Source organism: Lepisosteus platostomus, chromosome 2 (assembly GCF_059453375.1).
Source record: "Lepisosteus platostomus isolate fLepPlt1 chromosome 2, fLepPlt1.hap1, whole genome shotgun sequence".
Taxonomy (NCBI): Eukaryota; Metazoa; Chordata; class Actinopteri; order Semionotiformes; family Lepisosteidae; genus Lepisosteus; species Lepisosteus platostomus.
Window position 1 is genome coordinate 73,578,032 of NC_142612.1, and position 25,840 is coordinate 73,603,871.

Consider the following 25,840-nt stretch of genomic DNA (forward strand, 5'->3'; position numbering starts at 1 on the left):
GGACAAAAATCAGGCCTAGCTTGTCTTTTTTTGGCATAAAGAAATGTGCAGAACCTCTGAATGTGCATTTCGGCTGAGTTATGTGTTATTCCAGCTCTTTCTCTCTGTTGGCCATGTGCAATACTTTTTGGAGAAGAATGGTTACAAATTGAGGTGTCAAAATGAGATTAAATTCAATTTTTAGATGATGCAGAAATTCTGTTTAAAAGATAGTCACACATTGTTTTAGGTTCTGAAATTCTTTATTTAACCAGTTAGGCTAAGTCAATTGAGAATACACTCTCATTTGCAATGTCAGACTGGCCCAGAGGCTTCCCTTATTTTATTATTATTTTTAATTGCACAAAGAGCTGCAGTCATTTCAGGCAGATGCTTTTTTTCAGTTAACTGTTAGCTTTTTTTCAGTTAAATGACATAAATCAGTGAAAAAAATTATCAAGTACAGGGGTTTCCATTTGTATGCTGTGCTGGACCAGATTGGATTTAAAGGTACTTCACGCAGGCCATATGTATCACACAGTAAGTTATCTAAATGTTAGGCACAGCCATATCATAGTTTCTTAGTTTTCATAGTTTCATTTGTACTGTTTTACGTTATATGTATTTATTCTACGGTGCAGTACCTCACTTTAACATGGTATTTAGAAGTCTTTGCAGCTGGATTAGTAGCCATCAACATCACCTGTAAATTCTGCTTGAGGAAGTGGTATGATTAACACAGAGCTTGTGATGATAAGTGAGAAGCAGCTCACCTTGTTTTTTAATTGGTAGTTATATTGGGTTTTTTAATCGGGAAAGAAAAACTGGCAAAAGGCAAAGATATACAGTAGGGATGTCATCCAACAATATATGAACAGAACAAAATTCACTGCTACAAGCCCTATGGCAATGGTTAGCTGCTATACAAATCAAATATATCTTTTCAGCTTTCCATTAACTTTTACAAACAAATATGCATTTCTCCACTCCCCTTGAACCACACAGCTCTATTTTTCTTTCACTTGGTAGCATAATTATGAGCCCTTTAATAACATGTTCAGGAATCATTTAAACAATCTCGAGGTACTGCTCCAGTGAGACAGTAGTGGTTCAGTTACTGATATTGCTGCAAAATTCAGAGGAGGATTTTTGGAAAAGTGTGTATACAGGTCTCATAGTGTCAATTTTTCCCACGCTGCTCTTTTGCAAAGAGAAGCCTTTGTGAGACAGGTTCTGTAACATCATTAAAAAAGGGTGTTGTGATTGGATAGAGCTAGAGAACCACTGGGACTGCTGTGTGTCTGATACTAGTACAATAATATCACAAGACATGCCTGCTTCGTCTGTGGGCTGATGGCTCAGCCTGGAACACCAGTGCTTGCTAAACACGTGGGCTTGGTGGGTTAAATGTGTGACAGCCCTGGTCTAGTATGTAGGAGAGCCAGTTGATCAAAGGCTACTTTCAGAGCTAAACGCATTAAAATCTACTTTTACACAGGTAGACACACATTTGGTCTGAATTTGTGGCAAGGTCTTCTTTTTCAGAACATTTTACACCATGTCATCATAATATGTTGCTGTCTTTTCTTCAATGATTAGCCTGTAGTGTGACTGGGAAACACTGATTTGAGCAGGAGCCTGTTACTGAGCTGAAATTAAACTTCAGACCATTCTGCATCCCAGTACGTGCTGCTGTGCTTGCATTGCACAACTCTTAGGTCCTGAGATAGAGCACCTTGTTTGCGGTGAACTTCGTGTTGCCTTGGATTTTCTTTGGGTATTTGATTTTTTCTCACACCTCCCAGACATACTGGGTGACTTCTAAAAAAGTCTGTTCTGTTCTATAAGTACCAAGGGAGGGCTCTCTCTCTCTCAGCCCTTTTTGAAATAGCACTGTTACAGGGCTAACACCCATATATTTGGTATGAAGTTTAGATGAAGAAGAAAAGAAACTCTGCGTGTTCCTTTGCACCCTGCATTCTTACTCTGAGCTTGGTAGATTGTACTGTTGCAATGATAATGATGCATCACTTCTGTCTCTACAGGAGTCCCTATTTATAGTATGACGCTCCAGCATGAACTAAGTAGTTCTCTACTGCTATACTGTATTGGAGCATAATGCTAGAGGCCTCATAAACACGTTTTGGACATTTGCATGCTGAATTCAGTGGTGAGGGAAGAATTAAAACTGAAGTTCTATAAGAATGCATAACCAGAAAACAAAATTGTTTTACCCAATTTATTTAGAACTGTATCACTCTGAAGAAAAATGCAAAGATGATTTAAAAAATCTTTGATCTTGAAACTGTGACAGTTGTTTTTTTTCCTTAATATTTTTAAAAAACGTTTCTTAAATTTTGCATTTCTGCTTTATGCCAGCAAAGCCCTCCAGTTGAAGGAAATGGAAAGGAGATGAATGCACACTTCAGTTATTCACTTTTCACAGGAGACTTAATATCTCACCTACAGTACACTAGCTAGATATCAAGAGCTTTGAAACAGCAGAAAATTCCCACATAGCATATTAAGATGCCTTAATGGCCCTTTTCCTGGAAATTCTAGAAATATCCTCTCCAGAATATCTGGACAGGATTTTGTGTGTAAGATGTGTGATCGCCGATTAAAATATGTATGATTTAAAATGCCTTTGTCACTGTTGTTTATATGTTTTGTTCTACAGCTGGCTTACGGGATATAGGGATTTAGAATTTTGTAATGTACAATATGAAGCAGAAGATTTTAAAGTACTCAAACCGTACATAAAAGTGGGTCATCCTTTTAGGAAGTTCCTGGCGTCACAAGCAAATTACATGTTTGAGACACGTTGGCATGGGAACCATGTAATTTTCTAAGACTCAGATGTTTGTGCGCTTTTCCCAGTGCATCCATTAGGCAACCTGTTATTTTCATTCTGCCCAGGTCATCATAAACTGAAGGCTTGCCTTTTTGCTCTCCATAAAATAAAGACCGGATGTGAATGAGTTGTGTGATATAAGAACATTTTACTCATCTGCATTTTGTATTTACAGGTGGAGGCAAGAGCAGGTGGAAGTATGATAGGCTAACACAGATGTGCAGAAGAATGGTTGCTCGGAATCGGTTTATTTTACTGCTGGTTGTGGCAGCCCTCTTGGCTATCCTCAGCCTCAGTCTTCAGTTCTGTAAGTTAGTCTCCTGTTGTTTCATGTTTCATACTGAGAAAACTGTCATTATGATAGTCTGTGTATACTGTATGTGCAAATGTATGGACACATGAGTGTGTTAATGGAAATAATCTAGGATTTCACTGTCCCAGTAACCTTATTTTCACAACGTATTGCTGAAGCATGCCTTGTTCAGGCTTTATACAGAAGCCTCCAACTGGAGTTTCTTTCTATTTTGTTTTACCTTGGTGTGAAATTTCAAATTTTAAGTTTTTTGATGCTGTGAAAAAGACTGATACATTAAACTTTTTTTTTTCATTTTATACCAGTTAGTCATCCACACTTCCATCACAGGGAGATAATGGAGCAGGCAATGTTTTTGCTGTGCAAGAATAGATTTGGAACTTGTCAGTTAAAATAATGCTGGAACTATGTTATCTTAAAATCATCACTCATCTGTTATTTGGTTTTGAAGCAGGGTGCATGAGGACAATTAAACCAAATAAGTAGGGCAATAGTTACTTTCCTTGTCTAGACCACTGTGCACTGTACTGTGCTGCGGAGGCTCCAGTGGTGGTATTGATTTTTGTTTTCCTGTGGATAAGAGATAATGTAGACTTTATTGCTTACATTGCATCGATAAAAGTACTGCTTTTATTTTGCTGCTGGGGATGTTCTACATTAGGTATCAAACTTGCATCCTTGAAGGGAATAAGCGCACAAATTGACGTGCAACTTTTGAACTTTCCTGTCTTTTTTTAAAGGGTGTTGTGTTTTCCTACAAGTACATTGCACATATGTAGATACAATCTTCCTTAAATACAGACCCCTTTCTGTGATGTGCTGTAAATCACAGTTGCTATGTTATTGACAGCATTAGACAAAACAAAAGTCTTAATATTGTGGTTCCAAATACCGTTAAAAATGGGCTGCTAGTCATTAGTATGTGGATTCTTTGTGACATGATTTAAAAAGACATAACATTATTTTTTGTTTTCAATTTACTGTAATGGTGGTGCCTTCTTATTTTTGCCTTAAAAGTACTACAGTATTTAAATTAAACTGAAATTCTGCTTATGGACGTATAACCCAGCAAGAACTATGATACAAAAATCTAGCTGAATGCTGTAATTTTAATCAGGGTATGCATTATGAATAGCTAGATGCCCCCACTCACACAGTCTCCTCAACATGTACTGTATTCAGAAAGTAGTATTCTAAGGATCTTTCTTTTATGCTGTGACTAACTTTATTTGCTCCTGGTTGTTGTTTTCTTCCTCCCACAGTACCCTACGCAGCGTGACCCCTATATACATTGCCACACACTTCTGCTGGCCTTGAAATAATGCCGGATTTCAAGAAACTCTCAGCAGTGGATGATATAATGCATGCAGTGCTGAAGGCACAATGCAATAAACAGAATAATTAGATTATTATTTATTTCATAGCTTTTGTCCGCCATCCCTTTCATATCCCATCATCTTTCTTTAACCTTCACTTGAAAATCTGTATTTAAGCTGTCTCCAGCTCACAGATGCATGTGGCACATACTGCAGCACAGTGTGTTGAACACCGTTTCTTAAACAATCTTAACATTCAGGAAAGTAAAAGAAGCTGGGGTGTCAGCATGAAAAACAAGGCTAGGTAGCTTGCCTTAGAGTTCTACATCCCTTTGTGTAAAAATGTGCCTCCAGTATCCTCTGGATTTCAGCTTTGATTCTGAAGAAGTCAATGCATGCTTGAAGGTAGCATCGCAATCTTCTGTGTTCAACAGTCAAAGATTCAAATATTTTAGCCTGTCAGAACAGAACATTGCTTTAAATCCAGGAATGTATCTGCTTTCTCTCCTTTGTGCTGATTCCAAAGAATCAATATTTTGTTTTGTAAGATGGTGGCCAAAATTGTACACAATGTTCTCACTGAGGTCTTACTAGTTCATTGTACAATTTTGATGTAACACCCCTTTCTTTAAAGTCTACACTTTGTAAATATTTGCTGGATTTTCCACCTTGCACCAAACATACTACTTAATGTAGGTGTTTGTCTGCCATCCTTAAAAAAAACACCTTTCAGTGTCTTAGACTTATCCTTAAAAAATGATGGGTAAGTTGAATTGAAGGGCCTCCTGTTGTTTCTTTACATGTCCTAAAACAACATTATAAATAAAATATTTGCAAAGCTGCAAGCATAAATGGAATTTCAAAGAAGTAGTAATTTAAATATTCACGTATCAACATCATTCTCTGCTTTAGCATTTTTGCCCATGACTGTCATTCAGCAGAATTAGACTTCCTGTGATAGTAAACATTATTTATTAAAAGGAGTAAGACTTTCTTTTGGATATTTTGATTTGTGTTTCTCGGATGTAAACCATATAGTGGAAAGGTGTTAAGTTTTTTAATCACACAAAAAATAAAAATACTGTACGTCAGGCTAAAAACCACAAATAAAAAATGTGCTTTATCGATGAAACTCTAGTTTTACAGATAGTTTTTGAATAATGCGGCATTCATGTTCCTTAAAAATTACATGTAAAATTACAAAAAAATTGTTGATGTTTTTATATTCATACTAAAAGTTTTTTTTAAACTAAATTATTGTTAATGCTTATTGGATTTGTGTAAAACGTGAAGATAAGAGTTAGTGGTGGGTAATGAATGATGTGGAAAATGCAGGTGTCATGTGCCTAGAAATTAATTTGGACACTGGAATGGTTTTTGCTCTGTTTACTCTCAATGAGCCTTTTAATTGCCATTTATTAAGTGTTGTAGATAACATTACACATGTGTTGCTGTTACAAATGTTTTAAGGGTTCTAGGCAATTAATTGTGGATTTTTTTATTAATTGTACGTTAAGGTTGACCAGTTTGTTGTTATTTTATTTTAAGTAACTTTAACAATGTTTAACTGACAAATTCTTTGTGTTGAGTTTGTTTTTAAAGGTGTTTTTCACATAGCAGTTTACTTTGTTTTAGGGTTTTATTGCTTTTGAGATTGTATGTAATATAACCATAATGTACAGACCAAGAAGATAGACATTTTATACACGTATTTAGAAAGTGTGTGACTTATTCATCCCAGCAGATGGCTGGGTATGCCCACCATATATCATCTCAAACACTGTCAAGTTGTCTGTCGCTGGCTGTGCTCAAGCATGTTAAAGAAAGAACTGATTTGTCCTAAATAAGAAGCCTATATTCAGGACCATTAAACCAATACAACCACATTAAAGAGTGCATGAAATCAAGAACTACCTGTACTCATATACAAGATAATTATGCAGATTTTATCCATAGAAGTATTTTTGGAAAAAAAATCTAAAATGCTTACCAGAGATGAAGAGTATCTGTATCTGCGAGACGGGGACTACAACCTTTCAGTAAAGCCAAGAAGACAAAACAGCTACAGAACTGTATCATTAGTGGTGTTTGAAAGGATCTGGGAGAGTCAAAACAGTCCTCCCTTTCAACTGTTTGTACACAGTTTACCTTACTTTTCTGCACCATATAATTTTAGAGAGTCATACTACTTGGCATAGATTATCATCTGCCTCTAAATGTAAGTGTGAGGTGACTCTAGAGAAGAGGCCAGGATATTTTATAGGTCATTTTAAATCATTAATGCTTAAAGATTATCAATTTAATTGATTTTATTTTAATGCAGTCAGTTAAACTACTTGTAATTTATTGATCAGTTAGGCAAGCAATTTGTTAAATTAGATTTCTGTTCCAAATGATATAGAAATTATTGCAATTGCAATTTTAATCATTTTGAAGTTGGTGATATACAGGTGACCTATAAAACATGCTGGATTGGAGCTCTCCAGGAGCAGGGTAGCAGTGGATGACTGTAGAGACATGGTCCTATTTATACTGACATCTATTTGCGCTAAGATGGTTGACTGGGTTGCATGGTGGGTAACCCCATAGCCTCTAAACAGTCCTTGCTTGTTTAGAGGGATGTTCCAGGGAAATTAATACTTTGGTGTGTACATTTCTGCTACAAACATTAGTGGCTATGGGCCTGTAGAGAAATGGAACCTGGTGAGCCTGATGAATCCAATGGCACCTCTCATTTGTCACCTTTTTGTTTTTTTGTACCTCTGATGTTGAAGAGAATCTATTGTCACTTTACCAAGACATTGTAAATAGCAAATAGTGCATCTTGCATCCCTATTTGTCCCTCTCAGTGTCACATTTATGCCCTTGTAACATGGGATTCTAAGCATACAATATCTTATATTGATACAAATCCAGACGAAATAGTTACTTGTTCTGCTTCGCTGAAAATCCAAACTTTTTATTTCATGCACTCGCCTTTCATTTGTCTTCTGAAATGTAGCTTGTCAGTGCTTTGAGGCTGAAATTGAACAGTCTGTGTTGTAGATGATCCCTCCCAGAGATACTGGCTGTCAACACTTAATCATTGGTATTCATCATGCAAGTATTTATTGGTTCTAAACGTCATAGCCTTGGCCTGTTTTCTGGGGCTTTTGCTTTGAGGTGAAGCATCTATATGAGGCACATAACAGAAAATCCATTCTCTGTTTTAATTCTCTTTTTAATATCTCTTTGCCCTCCAGTAATTCAGTAGTGAAAGGCAAGTTAGTATGACCTTTTATTTTATTGGCTTCTCAAATTAGGGAAAAACATGAATAATTAATATAACAATATATAATCATTATAATTAAATACTGTTTATGTTTTAGTAGTGCTTTTTAGCTCAGTTTTCATCCCTAAGAGGATATAGTAGGGAACTTACTTCATCTGCGGCTATTCAGTCTCTCCTTGGTTGACACACAGCAGCCATTATGCACCAGCGTCCCAACTACACAGTAGAAGTTGTAGTTACGCACTGATGAGTTTGTGTTGAACTATGGGGAAAACCAGCAGTAACCTGGTTTTGCTTAGATCTGATTCCTGTAATGACCAGGCCCAGCCTTGCTGAGCTTCTGAGATCTGAGATCAAGCCACAAGGTTGCAATGCTGCTGTTGCAGTTGTTGTACAGTAAAGTAAAAAAAAAACAACAACTTTGACCCCTTGTACCTCTAAAAGATGCTGGATTCATTTCACCTTTGTCCTTTCAGTTTTAAGAGAGTATGCATCCTCTGGAATTAAATAATGGGAAATGTTTACCAATTTGTACTGTAGTAATCACTTTCAGGAAACTGATCGTTTCTTGCTTAATTAAATTTCTTTCTCAGTTGAAGATCTTGTCATTTATCTTTCAAAGCTGGTGGTGCATTTGATGACTGTATTTGTATCGTTTATTCATTTAATAACTTCTGTCCTCAAAAATAGCCCGTCTACAAATCATCTCTACATTGGATTTTTTACCAATTTCAGGTCTCGCTGTTGTTACTTCTGTTTCTCTTCACAGTTCAGTTTCTGGGTATTTCAGCTGTAAGCAATGAAATCATATGTAATGAGTATTAACTGTACTGTAGCATGTGAAATGTATAAGCAAGTGGAATATTGATAATTCAGTCCATTGTTTTCTTACAGTTGTTATAAGATTACTAATGGAGACCTTTTTCTGTGTCAGCTGTGTCCAGTTGTGGTCCCAGAGGGACTGTTTTTGAAGGATTTCTATGTGTCTTTAAAGCTCTGGTACCCCAAGAGCTGGTAGAAGTTGAGCTTGATTTTTTTTCTGTTAAGCCAATAATCAGCTGATGTAGGTCATGAAGGGCCAAGGTGAAAAAGAAAACCTGCAGAAAATTGGCCCTGCATGGATCAAGATTGGACATCCCTGATGTAGACTTTTGAAACACTTTAATTTTAGCATTGCATTATAGTAAAGTGTAATTTGATTTATACACCTGTATGCATGTACATTCTTGAAGTGCTATATTGAATAATAAGGTGTGTATCTGGAGTAATAGCAAAGAACACAGTATTTGCAGTGTATATTTTGCCTTTGCAGATAATTGAAAGGTATCTCTTCTCCCAACTGTCCCCAGTAAGTAAATGGATACTGTAACTGGCCCTTTTTAGTTTTACTCTTTGTTGAGCTACCGTACTACTGTTCTCATTAATGTACGTTTTAAACATAAATACTTAAAAAGCCTAAAGACGTAGAAACACATAGCTAGGGAGGAGTGTAAATCTAGCTTGGGTAATTAAAGTTCCAATGCAATTACTGGAATTAGAATGCCTATTCTTAAAGTAGCATTTTGAACAAAGCTTTATCGGTAGGTGATCTCTCAGAACATGTAACATGCTTTTTATCTGATATTGAGATATTTCCTTCAGACATTGTTCTGTTTTCACTCCAGTGAACAGATTATAGTATGTGGCATAACTTTTGCTGTTCACCATCTGGGAGATATGCAAAGCAGATGGGATGCCTCTAAATAACAGAACTCAATGTCACTTTTAGGAAGTGTGAGTTGGCTTTAGAGGCTTCACTTTAGTGAACAGATGTAGGAGCTGGGCTTCCCATGTCGTTTGCCAGACCATCTCATTCTCGCCTTTGCTGCAGGAATAAGCTGAAGATGCAGAAGAACAGGCGTGGTACATTTCCAGGTTGTGGCTGGTACATGGAACTGTTGGAGGAGGGAAGTCGGCTTGTAAACTAGGTTAACAGGCAGGCACTGAAATATTACCAGCTGTGGCGCTATGGCAGCCTGCTGGATAAATTAGCTCCAGCACTTTGACTAGTTCTAATCTGACAACTGAGTTGGTATTTCTACTTGGGATTTTCCTGATCTGCATGAGGGTATGAAACATTGTTTTTGCATTATGTGGTAAAATCTCACTATATTGTAGAAAATGATAATTTCTGTTCCCCATTAAATATGTTATGTGTTGAAGGGTCGTTGTTTAACATGCTACAGTATGTATGTAGATTGTTGTCTTTGACTTCATTATACATTGTTTCTATATTGGATCCTAAGTATATTCCCTAAATTTGCTAAAATTTGGTAGAAAAGCCATTTAAAAATAAAGAAGACTTTAGGTCGAAAAGCAAAAACGAAAAAATATTTTAAAAGAAAGATCTGTGTGTTCAAGGAGTGTTGTAGATGCACGTCTGATATAAAACATCCTGTGAGGTTGTCATGAAACTCAATAGCTATGTTATTTGGAAAGTACAGTGCTTAGGGCTTGTCATAACATTTCTCTATGCCCTAGACTCATAGGCAACCCGACAAAGGGATTTAAAAAGATTTATTGACATTTCCAGCAATGATAATCAAGAGAGACGGCTCCCCATTGATCCGTAATTTACACCATGATAGGAAGATGGATTACATAATACAGAAGAGTTTCTAATACAAAAGGTCTGCTTCTTCATAATGTTGGAAAACCTACTTAACAAGTTTCTGAAAAATTCAATAAAGATGAGTTTTAAAATAATTGGCAGACTTGCTGCAGTAATTACTGGCACTGTGGAATCCGAAGCAGAGAAGAGGATGAAGGAAACTCCTGAGTGTAATCAGCTCTTTCTTACACAGATGCAACGATGGAACAGGTATTCTGCATCTCTGTTGGCCATATCCATCTGTTCATCTTTCTTGGCCAAATACACAGTCATAACCAGATATTTCTGCATTCTAGCAAATATTTGGGCAATTCACATTGAATTAAATGGTATCAATGAAGCAACTAAATATTCATTTCGCATGTTAACACTGCCTCAGTCACCAAATGAAGTTTGGAGGGGCATGTTTGCTCAACTTGTGTCCAACAAGAGATTTCCAGACTGTTGCCAAATATTGTCCATATAGAAAAAAATATTGGCAGTAAGCAACATAGGGAATGAGTGAAACACTCACAAGGCCAGATTGTACTGTTCAGTTTGTGGTAATGACATGTAGACATCATCATCATGTAGGGTCTTGCTGTGTTCTTTACACTGATAGCTGAGTTTACTCAGTCTCCAGGCACATGTACTGTACAGTACGTGCGTTTGAGGTTTTGCTTAACAGTGGCATTTGTTGATACAGTTTAATTGCTGCAAGCAAGGGTGTTCACTGCTGCAAGTGGATTATATTGCATTACCAATTGAAATATAAGATTGAACAGATTCTGTGCTGTCTTGTATTAATACTGTTTCTATAATCTGAGTTGAAAATATACACTCACTGAGGAGATAGATTGTCCAAATTGTAATATTTTACCACCACCACCTCATCTGGGAGGTAAGGTAATGGCTTACCTCTGGAACTCATTCACTCCTTTATACTGATGATGTTACTAACAGTGGCAGCAGCAGAATAAGTTATGAAGTTTACAGAAACATTTTGTCTATGTTGGGCCCCAGCTGGCGGTGGCTTGCAGCTTGCAGTTGCTACGGGAGACCACGGCATTCCCACGAGAGCTCGCATATCCCTGTGTCCATCAGGATTCAGTTGGGCCACCTGTCAGTGCTTCCTACCCCTTTTCAATCAGGCACTCAGCCGTCTCATTAATCGCCCATTTCAAGACCTGGAAAAACCTCTGGAATGGTACTCTGACATTGAGCTACCAAGGGTGGTGTTGCCGCCATCCCTGTTCTCAGAAAGCTGCCTTTCCGTCAACCCAAAAGACCCTGAATCCCGAAATACAAGCCCTCCACGTCATCCTGACCGTCTTCGGGTGTTGACACCAGTCCAGTGGTGTGGTGTTCCTGTCAACCTCGCCCCGACTGCCTGTTCCCCAGGCAGCTCTGTAGCTGCCAGCCCATCATCTGCCTGTGTAACAGTGTAGGTCTTTGACATTACACACTAGACATTCTCACATGACCATCGGGGAGAGAGAAAACATTTACAGGGCTGCCTTAGTGGTGTTAGGAGCCCTCTAGTGGTGAACACACCTGCCGACCACACACCAGCGAATATCCCAGCAGTCTTTTTTAATCTGCCACACTTCCTGCAAGCCTGGGCCCTTTCCGGAATCCAAGGGAGAAACCTGAGTCCTGCACTTTGATCTGAGTCTGTTAGTTTGACTGCGGCAGTGCACTGCAGTCAGACGTGGCTTAACGGTCTTCTCGTGTTGATGGAAAATACTTCCATACTTCATAGGCAGTGCTTTGCTATGCAGCATGACCTGTCCAGCTCAGCCAGTTAGAAGTTAGACTTGCCATGTCAAGCTCCAGATTTAAATCCAATTAATCATTAATTTTACATTCTGACAGAAACATTGAAGAACTGAAGTAAGAACACTAAAACAGTGTCTGGGTTTTGTGATAGCCAGGAAAGTGTACAGCACTACACTGAGCTTCTGGATAGTGCAGTCTGTGGCCTGGAATGCAGCTTTCTGGTGTATTATTATCTGATATGTGCAGTGGTTTGGGTAGCAATGGGGAGTAGTAGTTAGAGCTCTGTGTTCCTGCCCATCTGGTTGTGGGTTCAGATCCCAGTTTCCTTACCCACCCAAAATGGCTCTAGCAAGCCAAGTTGTATCAAGTGGTACTGAAACTTGTATGGAAAAGAAAGGATATCTAATGTCTCTGAATGCAGTTGATATAAGTATGGTCTTATAACTGAAATTGACTTAGCTTTTTACTAAGTCATGACTGTCACTGTGATGTAACTTCATGTTGTTTCCCAAATAATTTAGTTTCATAAAGTTGTATAAAAGGTAATTATTAGAGCTTAGATTTAAAGCAGTTTTTTTGACAGAAGACTTTTAATGAAAGGAAGCATATTCCACTGAAAGTAATTAGCCTGCCTTTAAAATCATGTATTACAGCAGTGGTTGGTACTGTAATGACTCAGAATATAAGTGTGGGTGGCATGAGTCACACTCTGGATTGCATTGAATAGTTCTCAGCTAAAATGGATTTTTACAGAACTCTGAAATGATAAGTTATAATCAGTATAATGTTCATTAATATTCTGAACATATTGAACATTTGAATATAAATTTACACTTTTTATTCAAGCTCTGGAAGTGAACTGCTGTCATTTGTAAGATGCATTAAGTGTTTCCCTTTTAGGACTTCCTATTTGTATGTTAAGAGCAGAAGGAGAATCCATGTAAAACAATTTAAATTACAGTAAGCAACTTCACTTTGTTTTACTATTGTGATTTTTTGCAGTAGCTATTATTATGTTTTTGTATATGTTGAAAATAAAGATGGTTTACTTGGTGTTAATTTCAGTTGTGGAGGAAGATTAAACAATTTACTTTTATATACCATACTGTATATCAGTAGCACAGACCCTAACTCTGACAACTGTTGATGGATTTCCTCTGTGCCTCATTGGGTTGGTATTCATTTGCTTGTGCTTTTTGACATCAAAGTGAGTAGGAGGCCCTAGTTCAATATGGATGCTGCATGAATCATCTGGAATTGGAACGGCACTGTTGATGTGTTTATAAGAAAATCACTCTGATTGAAATTGATTTTACCCTGCTGGTAAATCATGCAACATTTATTTTTCATTATGCTATAATCTTTCTGTGTGCATCATGTAAGACTGTGTCCGGGCAGATGGTTTTATTCAATATGCTTAGTTCTTGCTGAGCAACTTGTATGCCTGCATTTACTGTGCCACTTTGTGGTGCACGAAGGCAGATCCAGTTATATTATTATATTAATTAGGAAGCTATGAATAATTTGAATTGACCTTCATTCATTTACATGCATTTCATTCAAAACATTAAAGCTTGGAAATAAGAGGAGGACATTACGCCCATCAATCTTGTCAGGTGATTTAGTGTTTAACAAAATCTTCCAGTTCTTCAAGGAGCCCAGTTCAGTCTCAAAGCTGCCTGGCTGGGAAACCTAATCCAAACACCCCCATGTACAGTACAGTATTAGGGTAAAGAAACATTTTCTACTCTAAGTCCTACATTAATTCTCTTTTCGATTCAAATCATGACTCTGTCCCTTAGATTTAGCATTTGCCTGCAACCACAGGTTATATGTTTAATAGCTTCTTTTTTATATTGAAGTAAAGAATATTGTCACCTTTATAAGTAGAAATAATATTTTTTTAAATGCTAGACCTGCTTTTGCACAGCTTTAATTGGCAGAGCATGGCACATACAATGATACTGATGGTCATAGGCAGGTATAGTATATAGGAAAAATACTTCATAGTGTACTTGTTTTACTACTGGTGATCCTTTTATACAGCTCAAAAAATTCAAGAAATGTGTTGAACAAACAGATATATAAATGAAACATATAATAAAAATAAAAAGTAATTAAAATAAAAAATAATGTGTTTTCAGAAATTTATTTACTGACCTGTTTCAGTGTTTCTAATACTGTACTGGGTGTCTCTGAGTGTCCATCCATGTTGGCCAAGACATTTCCATATTAGGAAAACAAGGATTTTCCAATAAAAAAGTATTTTCAGTCAGGCTTTATAATAACATGAAATTAACATAATCATCATCACAAGTAATTAATTGACATTACTTTGATAACTCTGCATTTCTGTAATGAAATAGAAGAACTTGGTAGCATGTGTCAGACCACAGAGTAAGAAACCAGACTTTTTGTGCTGGATTTATTTTAATAGTGTGTTTGCGTTTGCCACCAACCTGTTAGTTGAGAATATAAAGACCTCTTAGTCTGAGCTCTCCAGTGACCATTTTGATTGGTTGTGAATTATGGGCTGGGTATTCGGAAATTTTTACTGCAGATCTTAGAACTGAATAGTCTACAGTGTAGGGGCACTTTGCAGGCAGTCCCTGTGCTGTAAACTGTCAGAGGCATGCAGACCAAATCTTTGCTGTCTGTTCTGGTGGTTATCGGTAAGATTGTGTGTTAATACCTGTATATTAAACTAACAATGTTTTTGTTTGATGATAAATAATAGAACGTGCTGTTTTAGAATTTCATAAATTTAAGATTTCAAGACCAATCCACTTTAATGTGTACTGTATAATTGTTTTAATATCGATAATGTTTGTGGTTTAATATTTTAGGAACGTGTTCTTAAAATATATTTCATTTTTGTAGTGAAAACTTCGTGATATTTGATCATTAGCAATTTGTATTTGTTTCGTTCTGCTAAGCCAGCATGGTTTAAGTTGCTCATGGCCCTTGCCGAATTCAAACAAAAGCATTATACATTAATATGTATGGTTCCATAGCACAAAGAAGTAAAAGGTCAGTTGCTGTTGGGACACAGGAGCACATTCTTGTGCTTTACTTAATGCAGCCTTTGAATTCAGATGCCAGCATGACAGTAATTCACTGAACAGTACATCAAGAATGAACTTGTATTATTGAGGATGGCCGAGATTTTGCCAGGTCCCATACTTACTGTGTACTGTTTGACATGGCTGTAGTGTACGATCCAAACTTCACATTGTGGATTACGGCGGATTTTTAGTTTGTCCATATTTATTTGAAATTTCGACACAGTCTATTCCTGTAACTCTCCTTTGGCATTCTTCTGCTGAGCGGTTTGACGGGGAAGGACCCCTGACCTTCTTGATCATTTTCCCCAATTGACTGGAAGTCCTTGTTTGCCCGGGTTGAATTTAAACGTGCTTTGTCCGTGCAGGAACACTGTTAGCATTGTCTGTGAAATAGCTTTTGGAATAGGCAGCTGCCAGGGGTTTTTGGATGTTTTTCTGAGGTTTCTCTGTCTGTGAGGGGACACCCTGTCCCTCAAGCGCAAACAGCTGAAATATTTACCTATCCTAACCCTGCCATGGACTGAGCCAGATCTTTATCATGACAATGGGCCATGGTGCTCTGTTGGCTGTCAGCAGAGCACTGGGGTTGATTGCTTTCCCATGAAGCCCTCATAATACTGTGAGGGTTAAGTGGTTCCCAGACGCTTCTGGTGTTCGACAAGCTCTCCTTTAACACTTTCCAGACCCAGTGCACCTACTTGTTCTTATAATTAATATGCTATAACCGGTTCTTTTGTCTTAGGCAACTTACATTGAAAACAATGTACTAAAAATGAACAGCAAAAAAGCAATATGGAATCGAGTGGCACAACAATCTTTCCATTCTGTTCCATGATTTATCTTTCATTAAAAAAGCTTTTAATTTTGAATGCCAAATACAAATGTTGAGATAAAATATTTGAAGTCGTCTAGACTAAGGGAAATAGGAAGTTGTTGTCAGAAATCTCTGTAATTTTTCCAAATGGCATATTGTGTGAAGATTCAGCTTAATTGAGGGAAATGAAATAAAGACAAAGTAATGAATCGAAGGGGTTGCAATTAAGCGTTTTGTATTATGCTGCACATGACAGCTGGGTGTTCTGTTACCATTATAAATTTATGAATGTAACTTTCTCTTGTGGCATGCTCAAAGTGGTTGAATGGCTTTTGCACGAATGAAGATAAAGTACATTACATTTGAAGCTTGAGTAAGTCTAATTTATATCCAGATTCATTTTTTTCCCATCCATGTCCTCACATTCTTTGTTGCACTCTACTGGAATTCTAATTTGATCTTTCAGAGAAATTTATAAAAATTTATAAAAAACTTAAAAATAAATATAAAAAGCAATAAATCCCCCCAAAATAATAAGTATAATGAAATATTTGTTTATTATTTATAGGTTGTACTGTGCATTAAAATCCGACCAAAGTTTCTCCCTTTCTTAAGCTCTAAACTTCAATTCGAACCTGGGTCATGTCTCCTGTCAGCTGCAGTCAGGATTCTGCTAGCAGTGATGACACTGTTGGTCAGGGCTCTCTCAGGCTCGGAGGCCCCACAGTTCCTTGCGAGTGTGGGACAGTAGCTGTGCATCCCGTGTGGGGCTGTATGGGTGAAAACAAGAATGGCTCAAACAGATGTGGCTCAGTGGGGTCTGTCCGGTCTTCTTCACTCTTCGCAGTGTGTGACTGGAAGGGCTTGAATTTGTAATCCGACACTTGAAAAACACAATTGGTAATTCTGAATTTACCAGAATTTGCCTGACGTCTGTTCTTGTTGCAGTATGTTTTTGAACATATTTCTTCAGGTCTCTCATGAGGCTAAAGGCTAAAAATCAATAAGAATGAACAGACCTGATAGAGTAAGGTTACACGTATATTACTTAATGATTTCTTCAAGATGGTTTGAATTCAGAGTTGCATAGTGGATGAATAAAGGGTATTAGAGCAGTGTAACCTTAATACTATTCGGATTCCTATGGCACCACTTTGCTTTTTGCAAAATGGCAGAATGAGCGCACCCCATAGTACAGCTGTCTGCACTCTTCATGACACTTTTGCTACACAAATTCTGCTTTCGTAACGGGAGATAATTGTGAGTGTTTATGTGCATTGAATAGTGGAGATGGGATTGGTGGAGCTGAGGGTTTTGAACTTAACCTGTGAATTAATTTCGTAGTGAATTTGATCCCAACTACGCCGTTGAGAGAAGAGCGACAGCATGCAAAAAGCAGGAAGAGGATCCTTCCCGTCCCCTTCACAGAGCCTCCTGTCTCTGATCCCATTTATGAAGCCTATGCCTACTGCAATATCCCCAACAGAACCGAGAATGGGTGGGAAGGTGAGCTGGTTTTCTACCAACCATTTTCAATTGTCTTCAGACAGTTATCAACTGCAGTCTGAAAGAACAGTGTTTCGAAGAACTGGAGAAAATCACATTGCTTATTTTAATTGGCGGGGTTTATTTTTAGTCTGCGTGGGAAGCATTTTTACGTTGTAATTGTGCTACGGCAGTAGAGAGGATGTCATTTCATGGCACATTCTTTAAATAATTAAACAAGCTAAATGCATAAATCACATTGAATTGGTGCTCATGCAATAGAATGGAGAGACAGACAATTCACGTTTTACAGTAAGACTCGAAAGCTTTAAGTTTCTGTTTCATAATCCTGCATGTCTAGTTGATGGCAAGAGAGTTCTTAAGTGCACACTTGTAACTTCTAACATTAAGATCATCTATGATTTATCATTGGATATCACTCATGAAAGGAGCACATTTATTTTCATTCCGGATGAAAACTTTAAATTGAGTTTATATTTTTTTAGATTCATTTTGTAATTTCTTTCGTTTATGATGATCTTTTGTATGATTGACAGCTGTGTGCTTATGATGCTGAGAGAAAACTATGACAGCCTGAAATAAATGGCAATGCTCTAAAAGTATTTTAGGGGAAATAAAGTAATATTTTAGTGAAGAGCATTCAATGGCCGGGTGAAATAAAGTGTCCCAGTAGATTGTGACAGAACACAGTACGGCCACAGAAACTGTAAATAGAAATTGCCTTCATAATTTCACTGCAAGGCCACATACAGTAAGAACTCGTAATGATTTTTTCAGGGCATCAGAAATGGTCATCTAAAAGCTGATAATTAAAGGGGGCAATTTGTATTTATTTCCAGACCATGTGTGCTAGATTTTTAGTCCATGTAATGTTTTTTTCTCCTTTAGAAGGATGTTCTCCAACAGACTATGTAAATATTTTTCCTCTTCTCGATTTTCTTAGGCTTGATCATGTTGTTTACCATATTATGTAAAAAAGCACACATTATTGCATTTCAGCCTTGGTGTAGAAAATTAAACTTTGTGTTTTAGGAACATAATGTACATCGTAACTTCACTTTTATAACCAGTTAGTTTAATACTGTGCTCTGTTATAGCCTCTGCTATATAAATGCTAAATTGTTCAATGTATCCTCAGCATTTAAGAACTTTAAATTCTTGTTAGAATATTTTCATTGCTTGTGGATCTGCATTTTAACAGCTACAGATATCCTGAATTTAAAACCTAGCCAGAAAATTCTGATTATTAGAATTGGATAATTCAGCAGGTAAATTCTATAATTCCATTCAGGTAAAATCTACAGTTTGCTTGATTCTCTATGCTATGTTCCTCATCTGTCTCATCCCATATTAACATATAAATCTCTTACTGATTAAACGGAAGCCAGTTTTTTACAACAAGACATATCCCACAATAATATTTTGGTAATAAACATTTGCTAATGAGATCAAATAAAACACTTGAAAAGACACATTTCAACTGCAGCTTGTATATCATTCACTATATATTTACCTACAGTATTTTTCTCTGCAAGATCTTAGTGACTTTGTTTTATTTTGCCTCATTTTATAGTAATATGTTGCAATTATTGCTTTTAGGTCACAGCCCCCCAGACTACAAACTGCTGTCAGTGCAAGTCCTGATCCGCCATGGGGACCGATACCCACTGTATGCCATTCCTAAAACCAAGAGGCCAGCTATTGACTGTATGTTGATACCAAGCAGGTAAGGCCTTCAGCAGTACATCTTCAAGAATCTGCTTAGAAATGTGTCATCTGAAAATACTGTGGACCCTACATCTTAACAAAGTAGTGGAATATATTAATACAAGATATTCTGAAATGGGACTGAAACAGGCATTTTACCCCAAAATAGATAAAAGAACAGATGTTATTTAACGGTTGTTCCCTAGATTTGGTAAAATCCATCAAAACATGTGCAGACGTGATTCCAGGGTGGGTGGCTACAATTTTTTTTTTGAGTCATGGCGTTTTCAAATATTTGTGCTCACTGTAAAAGTCAAATGTGTTAGTTACCCTCGTGTGTAATTATGATCTCCTGCAATGGAATGCCCCATCAGCCTCATATTGTAGATGTTTGCTTTAACACTGAGTTACATTTACCTTTGTGGCCCAGAATTACATTACAGCTTTTTCTTCTAGCTTTTTCTCCTGTTTTCCTGTATGTCTTGTGTACTTACTGCAGATATCAGGCTTAGGCAATGAACTATGTTACAAGTGTGTGTCTCAAGCAGTGTAAATAAAACTAGAGAACTGAAAAATAATGGCTAATGAAATTTAAACTGACATTCCTTGCATCTTTGGTATAAGGCTGCCTATTTTAAAGAATCCTTTCAGGCCTCGAGGAAACTGTACATGCTCTGTATTGTGCCACGATAGCCATCTTTCTTATTCATCTTTCTGACTATTTTTAAAGCATGGGACATTTTCTGTCATTGAGCAACATAACAGTAGGTTGTCATAGAAGCGTTTTTGTAGTTTAAAAAGAGTATTTTTCAAATCTTAAGAAATGTAAACATTCAATATGTACTTAAATACTGTTTCATGTAATATTAAACAGTTTCTTAATGGGCTTGTGCAAAGCCTTCTTTATCTGTGCTATATATTTACATTACATTTTGTAATATTCGAAAAGGTAATGTTTTAAGCTTAAGAATTCTGCATATTAGCTATTTTTATCAATAAAACATGCACTTTACAATATGAAGCAAGACTTCAAACAAGAAATGGGCTTGTTTAATGAAGTCTATAGAGAGCCTTAACTTCTAGCTGACCTTTTGTCAATGTTTTCAAGTCATATTTTCTCATTATTCGACTGTGCGTAGATAAAGAAGGGCAGATTTAATGGGATTGAGCTTTCTGGATGTTAATACTTTTTTAATATTTAAAAACAGGTCAATTTCTATGTGGTTTTCAGATTCAGCATTTATTGCTAAATGTTTAGTTGTCATCTTTAACCTCATCATTAACCTCAGGGCTTCACCCCCTTTGAAAATGGCTCATTTTGTATCAATCAAAGGATGTATATACAGACATCTTCCAGTAATTAGACTGACTCACACTAAAAACTTGTAACATTGATTTTTGGCTGGACATTTGGCTAGTTTAAGATGGAAGTTGGGAAAGAATTTCTTTTCTGTCCTCCTCTTCTTTGTATATTTGGATGACATGCTAGATGTGTTATGAACCAGTTGGGTTGACTAAAATTGACGAGCATAACGTTTCATACACAGTTCTATTTGCTGACAAGTACAGCAAACTGATTGTCACTGTGCATTGGAGCATGAGTGTGTATAGGTAGGAATGTGTCTGCCTTTTTTTCCCCATTTAGAAGTATGCAGTACACTGTAGGAAAATGGTGAAAGAAACCCATTGAACTGACTTCATAGTGTTAAAAAAATGCAGTCCTGTCTCCCCCCCCAACTGAAGAACGTCCTCCAATTTAGCCACTGTTGAATTATTTTATGGGCTAGTTTAAACATGTAATAAATGTAATAAACTGCTGTACAAAAAATATCTCCCAGATGAATTGATTACTGGCAACTTAAAGAAAATTAATCCATCACTAAGCTCTGCCAAGGTTAAATTGCTTAATGAATCATGTCCTGCATGGACTGTTTAAAGGAGTTTCAGTGGGTCAGATTAGATCTAATTGTGTGAAGAATGTATCCGATGACTCTCCTGTTTTTACACTTTTTAATTTAATTCTTTGTATTGCTAAACTTAAAGTAATTTAATTATTAAAGACAAATTAACTTTTAGGACTCTTCTGAAAGGTACAGAGACACTAACACCCAAAGGCTTGTTCTAACCCACAACTACAAGACAACAAAGAGCACACCCTTTAGAGCAGGTGAAAGGAGTGGGACAGAACAGTTTTATTAAGCGCAATTGCAGGAGTGACATTGTCTTTGCTTTGTATGCGTAAGAATTCAGGATTTACTTTTCATTTGAGTTTTCTTTCTGTCAACAGGAAGGGAGCTGTAGGATTGAGATTGAAAGGGAGATTGAAAGACGTTCAAGTGTGTTTAAAACCACTTTAAAGACACATGGTTGCCTTTCTAGACTTGAAGGAGTGAGTCTTGTGTGTACAGTGAGCAATGTGATCTCTTTCCACTGAAAGCTGCAGTCTTTATTTTTAGATTTACATATTTTTTGTCCCATGCTGTATTTATACAAAAATGTGAGAATGTTGGATTCAAATTTCACTTTTGCTTTTGTGTTTAATATTTGGTGCATTTGCAGGTTTGCAGGAATACAGTTTTCTTTAGTTTACAGTTTTTCCTTTAGCATCATATTTCCCCCCCAGCCTTCCTGATACGTTATTCCACATCTCAGTTATGCTGCCTGTGACACACCCCAGTTATGTTGCTTAATTTGCACTAAACCTGTAATATTCACATGGTCGATTTCTGGCTTAACCCCCATGATACCACAGTAGTGTAATACACTCTGAAAATAGACAGCAACACAGTGTGAAATCATAAACAAAAGGCTTCATTTTAATCTGTGGTAACAAAAGGAATAATCTAACACAGACATACTGCCAGGGTTATGATTTCTCAAGATAGCAGCATGCAGTTACTTAATTTCTAAGAGAATACACTGTATATTCTTCCTTATATGTAATCATTTTCTGTCAATATAGGGAAAGCTACCTGATATTACTGTATTGCACAATCGTTGTGTTCTATAATACAAATAGTTTTATCTAGATGCTTGTGATCAAATGGGAAAAAAAAAACATAAAACCACATTATCCAAGTAGTAGAAAAAAAAACAGTTAAGGGCAATATTTTAGTGAAGGAGATACTGGGGTAAAGTCATCTAATTAAAATCTAATTTAAAAGATTTTAAAATTCAAAACTCTTTAAAATATGCTTATGCAGTTGCTGGTGCTTCCAAGTTCTTGAGCTGGGTATACTCCTGCTGTGGGGTTTAAAGCAGTTCTGTATCCCTAAATCCCAAGAGTTAGAATTATAATTTCAAAACTGCTGAAGGTCAGAGATAGGGCTAAGTTTTATATACAAGTCTGACCTTGGTGAAGGCTGAGTAAGTGTTTTACAAGCCTCCCTGATTATCCACAGAACAGCGAGATTCTGGATGATCAAAGTGTGTCCTTGTGCCAAGAAAGTGTTAGATTCTCAGTCATATTCATTTGGCAGCCACTAGGATGTCTGGGAGTAGAACATACCCAAAGGGAAAATCTCTCCCTGTATTTATAGATGTAGATCGCTATACACGCATCTATTTCATTACTTTTTATGTAGCAAATTCTCAGTTGAGTAGGGACCACACAGAAAATTCAGCTTTTTGGTTTTTAGCCTTGTTTTTTTGATGAGGACTGTACTCTGTATTGCTTGTGCTTGTGTCATGTTGTGCTTGTGTGCCACCTGGTGGGATACAGGTAGAATTACACATGCTGTGTTCAGGGGTCTAACTGCTTTAGTACTACTTTTCAACAGTACTTCATAACAGCAGTTTTGTTTGTGCATTGTAATGCATGACGGTGAAAGGACAAATATTTAAACCTACCATCATATTTTTCTACTAATGACAACCCCATACCAACCCTATTGCCACATGGCTTTACTGTAGTATTTTGTGATAATGAAACTTGCTTGAAAGCAATTACATCTGCTGGTTTTTCAACGTTTTTGAATGAGACGATTTTTTTGTCCTCAGAATAATCAAATTACCAAGGCATCATGCTGGACAGACAGACTGCCATGTCCTGGTTCTTACATCTGAAATTCCTTTATTTTGAATTTTGTATGAATGTGTATTTTATATGTATATATATACCATATTTTTATGTTCTTATCATAGATGGAGTGGTGGGGATTTTGCTTCTGTTTTTTTTACTTTTTAGAAGTGTGTTATTGTTGTAGGGAGGGATAGAAGGAAGGGTTAGCATGAGTTGACCTCTTCCAGCAGGTTAGCATGAGTTTTTTTTTATAAAATGATATTTATTAAAAAAGAAAAATAACTGAACTTCTGTCTGACTGGAAGTAGAGCCATATGTTACTGCTTAAATAAACATCCCTGATTTATTTTTTTGTCTTTTTTTGTACTGAGATCATTAAAGCACTGGAGTCGAACCTAAACGAGGCAAGGGTCTCAGAATCTATAATGGTTTATAAATATAAAAAACATTCAAAAGGTTTTACATGTATAATATACATTTTATACCACTGAATTCACATATAAATTATAATAGAATCTTTTATGTTTAAATGGAGAAGTGTTCATCATGGGGGGTCTTAATTTTCCTCGCATTCTTTGGGAAAAACCAACAGTGATGTTAGCATCTGAAACAAAAGAAATGACAGTACACTACAAGGAGCACTTGGGTTAAATCGCCAGAGCCAAGGTCACTTAATAAAAAATACTGTATCAATAAAGTCTTAAACCCTTAACAGAACTATTCCAAACATTCCATTGAAATAGGGAAAATTGTTGATAAATTACTATCCATTAAAATTGTGATGAACTGAGCCAAGACATTATTGACCAATAAGTCTTATTTCTATGTCATGTAATATAATGTGAACAAAAATAGTAATAATGGATACATATGATATGAAACTGGTATATTGGTCATCTGGTATATTGAGATTTCAGAAGGTTTTTCGTAGTTTCGTAGTTTTTGAAAATCTAATTTCATTGTTTCATAATTAACCTTTATGTTTGGATTGTTAACAGAGTAAAGATAAGTGGTGGGTGTTCAAAATGTGGTTTTCTAACTTGTAGAGAACCATTGGGATCTACATTATATATTGGGACCACTGCTCTTTTGAGATGATTAGCATTAAATGTAAGCATTTATGTTGAAACAGTTTTGCTAGAAAGTTAGTAAACTGTGTTTTCTGAATTTTCTGAATTTCTGCATAAAATTTGACTTAAATTGTGATCAGATCTTCATCTAAGTCATAAAAATAGATAATAGATACATAATAACAATAACACTCAAAACAAAACACAAAAGAATATACTTTTTCATTCATTTATTGATCAAAGTGATCCAACATTAAATGTCTTTGTCGGAAAAAGTATGTGAACCTCTAGGATTATCAGTTCATTTAAGGGGATAAGTAGAGTCAGTAGTGTCAATCGTTATTACAATCGAGTGTGAGTTTGGTTGGCCCTGCCCTATTTAAAAAACATAAACTACCAAAGTCTGGTCTTCACCACACAGGTTTGTGAATGCAGACCATGCCTCGATCAAAGGAGATTTCTGAGGACCTCAGAAAAAGAGTTGTGGATGCTCATCAGGCTGGAAAAGGTTACAAAACGATTTCTAAAGACTCTGGGCTTCACCAATCCACTGTCAGGCAGATAGTGTACAGATAGAGAAAATTCAACACCATTGTTACTCTCCCCAGGAGTGGTCGTACAACAAAAATCACTCCAAGAGCAAGGCGTATAATATTCCGGGAGATCACAAAGAACCCCAGGGTAACGTCTAAGGATCTGCAGGCCTCTCTTGCTCTGGCTAATGTCAGTTTTCATGAGTCCACCGTCAGGCAAACACTGAACAAGAATAGTGTGCATGGGAGGATAGCAAGGAGGAAGCCACTACTCTCCAAGAAGAACATTTTTACCCATTTAAAGTTTGCTAAAGACCACCTGGATGAGCCAGAAAACTACTGGCAGAATGTTCTGCTTCAGATTTGGTGCAGAGAAGATGGGCCTGGTGTAAAAGACTGTCCTACGTTGACAGGCTAAAGGCTAAAAATCATTTTAGTCTTGAAAAGAGGAGGCTATGAGGGAACCTTTTATATGAAGTATTCAGAGCTCTCAGTTGCAAAATTAATCCATTGGACATCAGAATCCAAGTGCTTTTAAAACTGTCTGGATCAAGCTTCTCAGTCATGATGTTGAGGCACCTTTTAAGAAACATGGAGAAGACCCTTGTGTCAGTTTGCTACTGGCTAACAGACAAGCTAAATAGGCTGAATGGCCTCCTCTTTGTAAAATATACATGGTAACTCCAGTTCAGGGAATCTATATACACCCTGTGATGTAGAGTGAACTAATGTACACATTGTATGTGTTTGTTTTATGCTGCTTTACTACACCATCTACTATTTCATACAGATGTTTATTTTTCTGACAAATACGTACGGTAAGCTGTCTTTAAAAAAAATCCTTGTAAATGCACTGATAACTTCTTGCTGGAAATGGATTCAGATTTTCAGTCTGTCATATCTTACATGTATAGACGGTGTTTACTGACCTATTCAAACATACAAAATGGAGCAGAGAAAGAACTTTACCACTGGATAATAGT

The 25,840-nt window shown here is 36.7% G+C and overlaps 1 protein-coding gene across 2 annotated transcripts in view; it reads left to right on the forward strand.

The window, feature by feature from the left end:
- Window positions 1-25,840, forward strand: part of pxylp1 (2-phosphoxylose phosphatase 1) — a 36,100-nt gene that overhangs the window by 4,710 nt on the left and 5,550 nt on the right. The window contains exons 2-4 of one of the 2 annotated variants that reach the window (XM_088617646.1): window positions 3,009-3,140; window positions 17,365-17,526; window positions 19,126-19,252. In XM_088617646.1, coding sequence (XP_088473772.1) covers window positions 3,050-3,140; window positions 17,365-17,526; window positions 19,126-19,252 — 380 coding nt within the window. In that variant the 5' untranslated portion in view covers window positions 3,009-3,049. Of the gene's footprint in view, window positions 1-3,008; window positions 3,141-14,002; window positions 14,814-17,364; window positions 17,527-19,125; window positions 19,253-25,840 lie in introns of those variants that run through there. The other variant, XM_088617657.1, reaches the window with a different exon arrangement.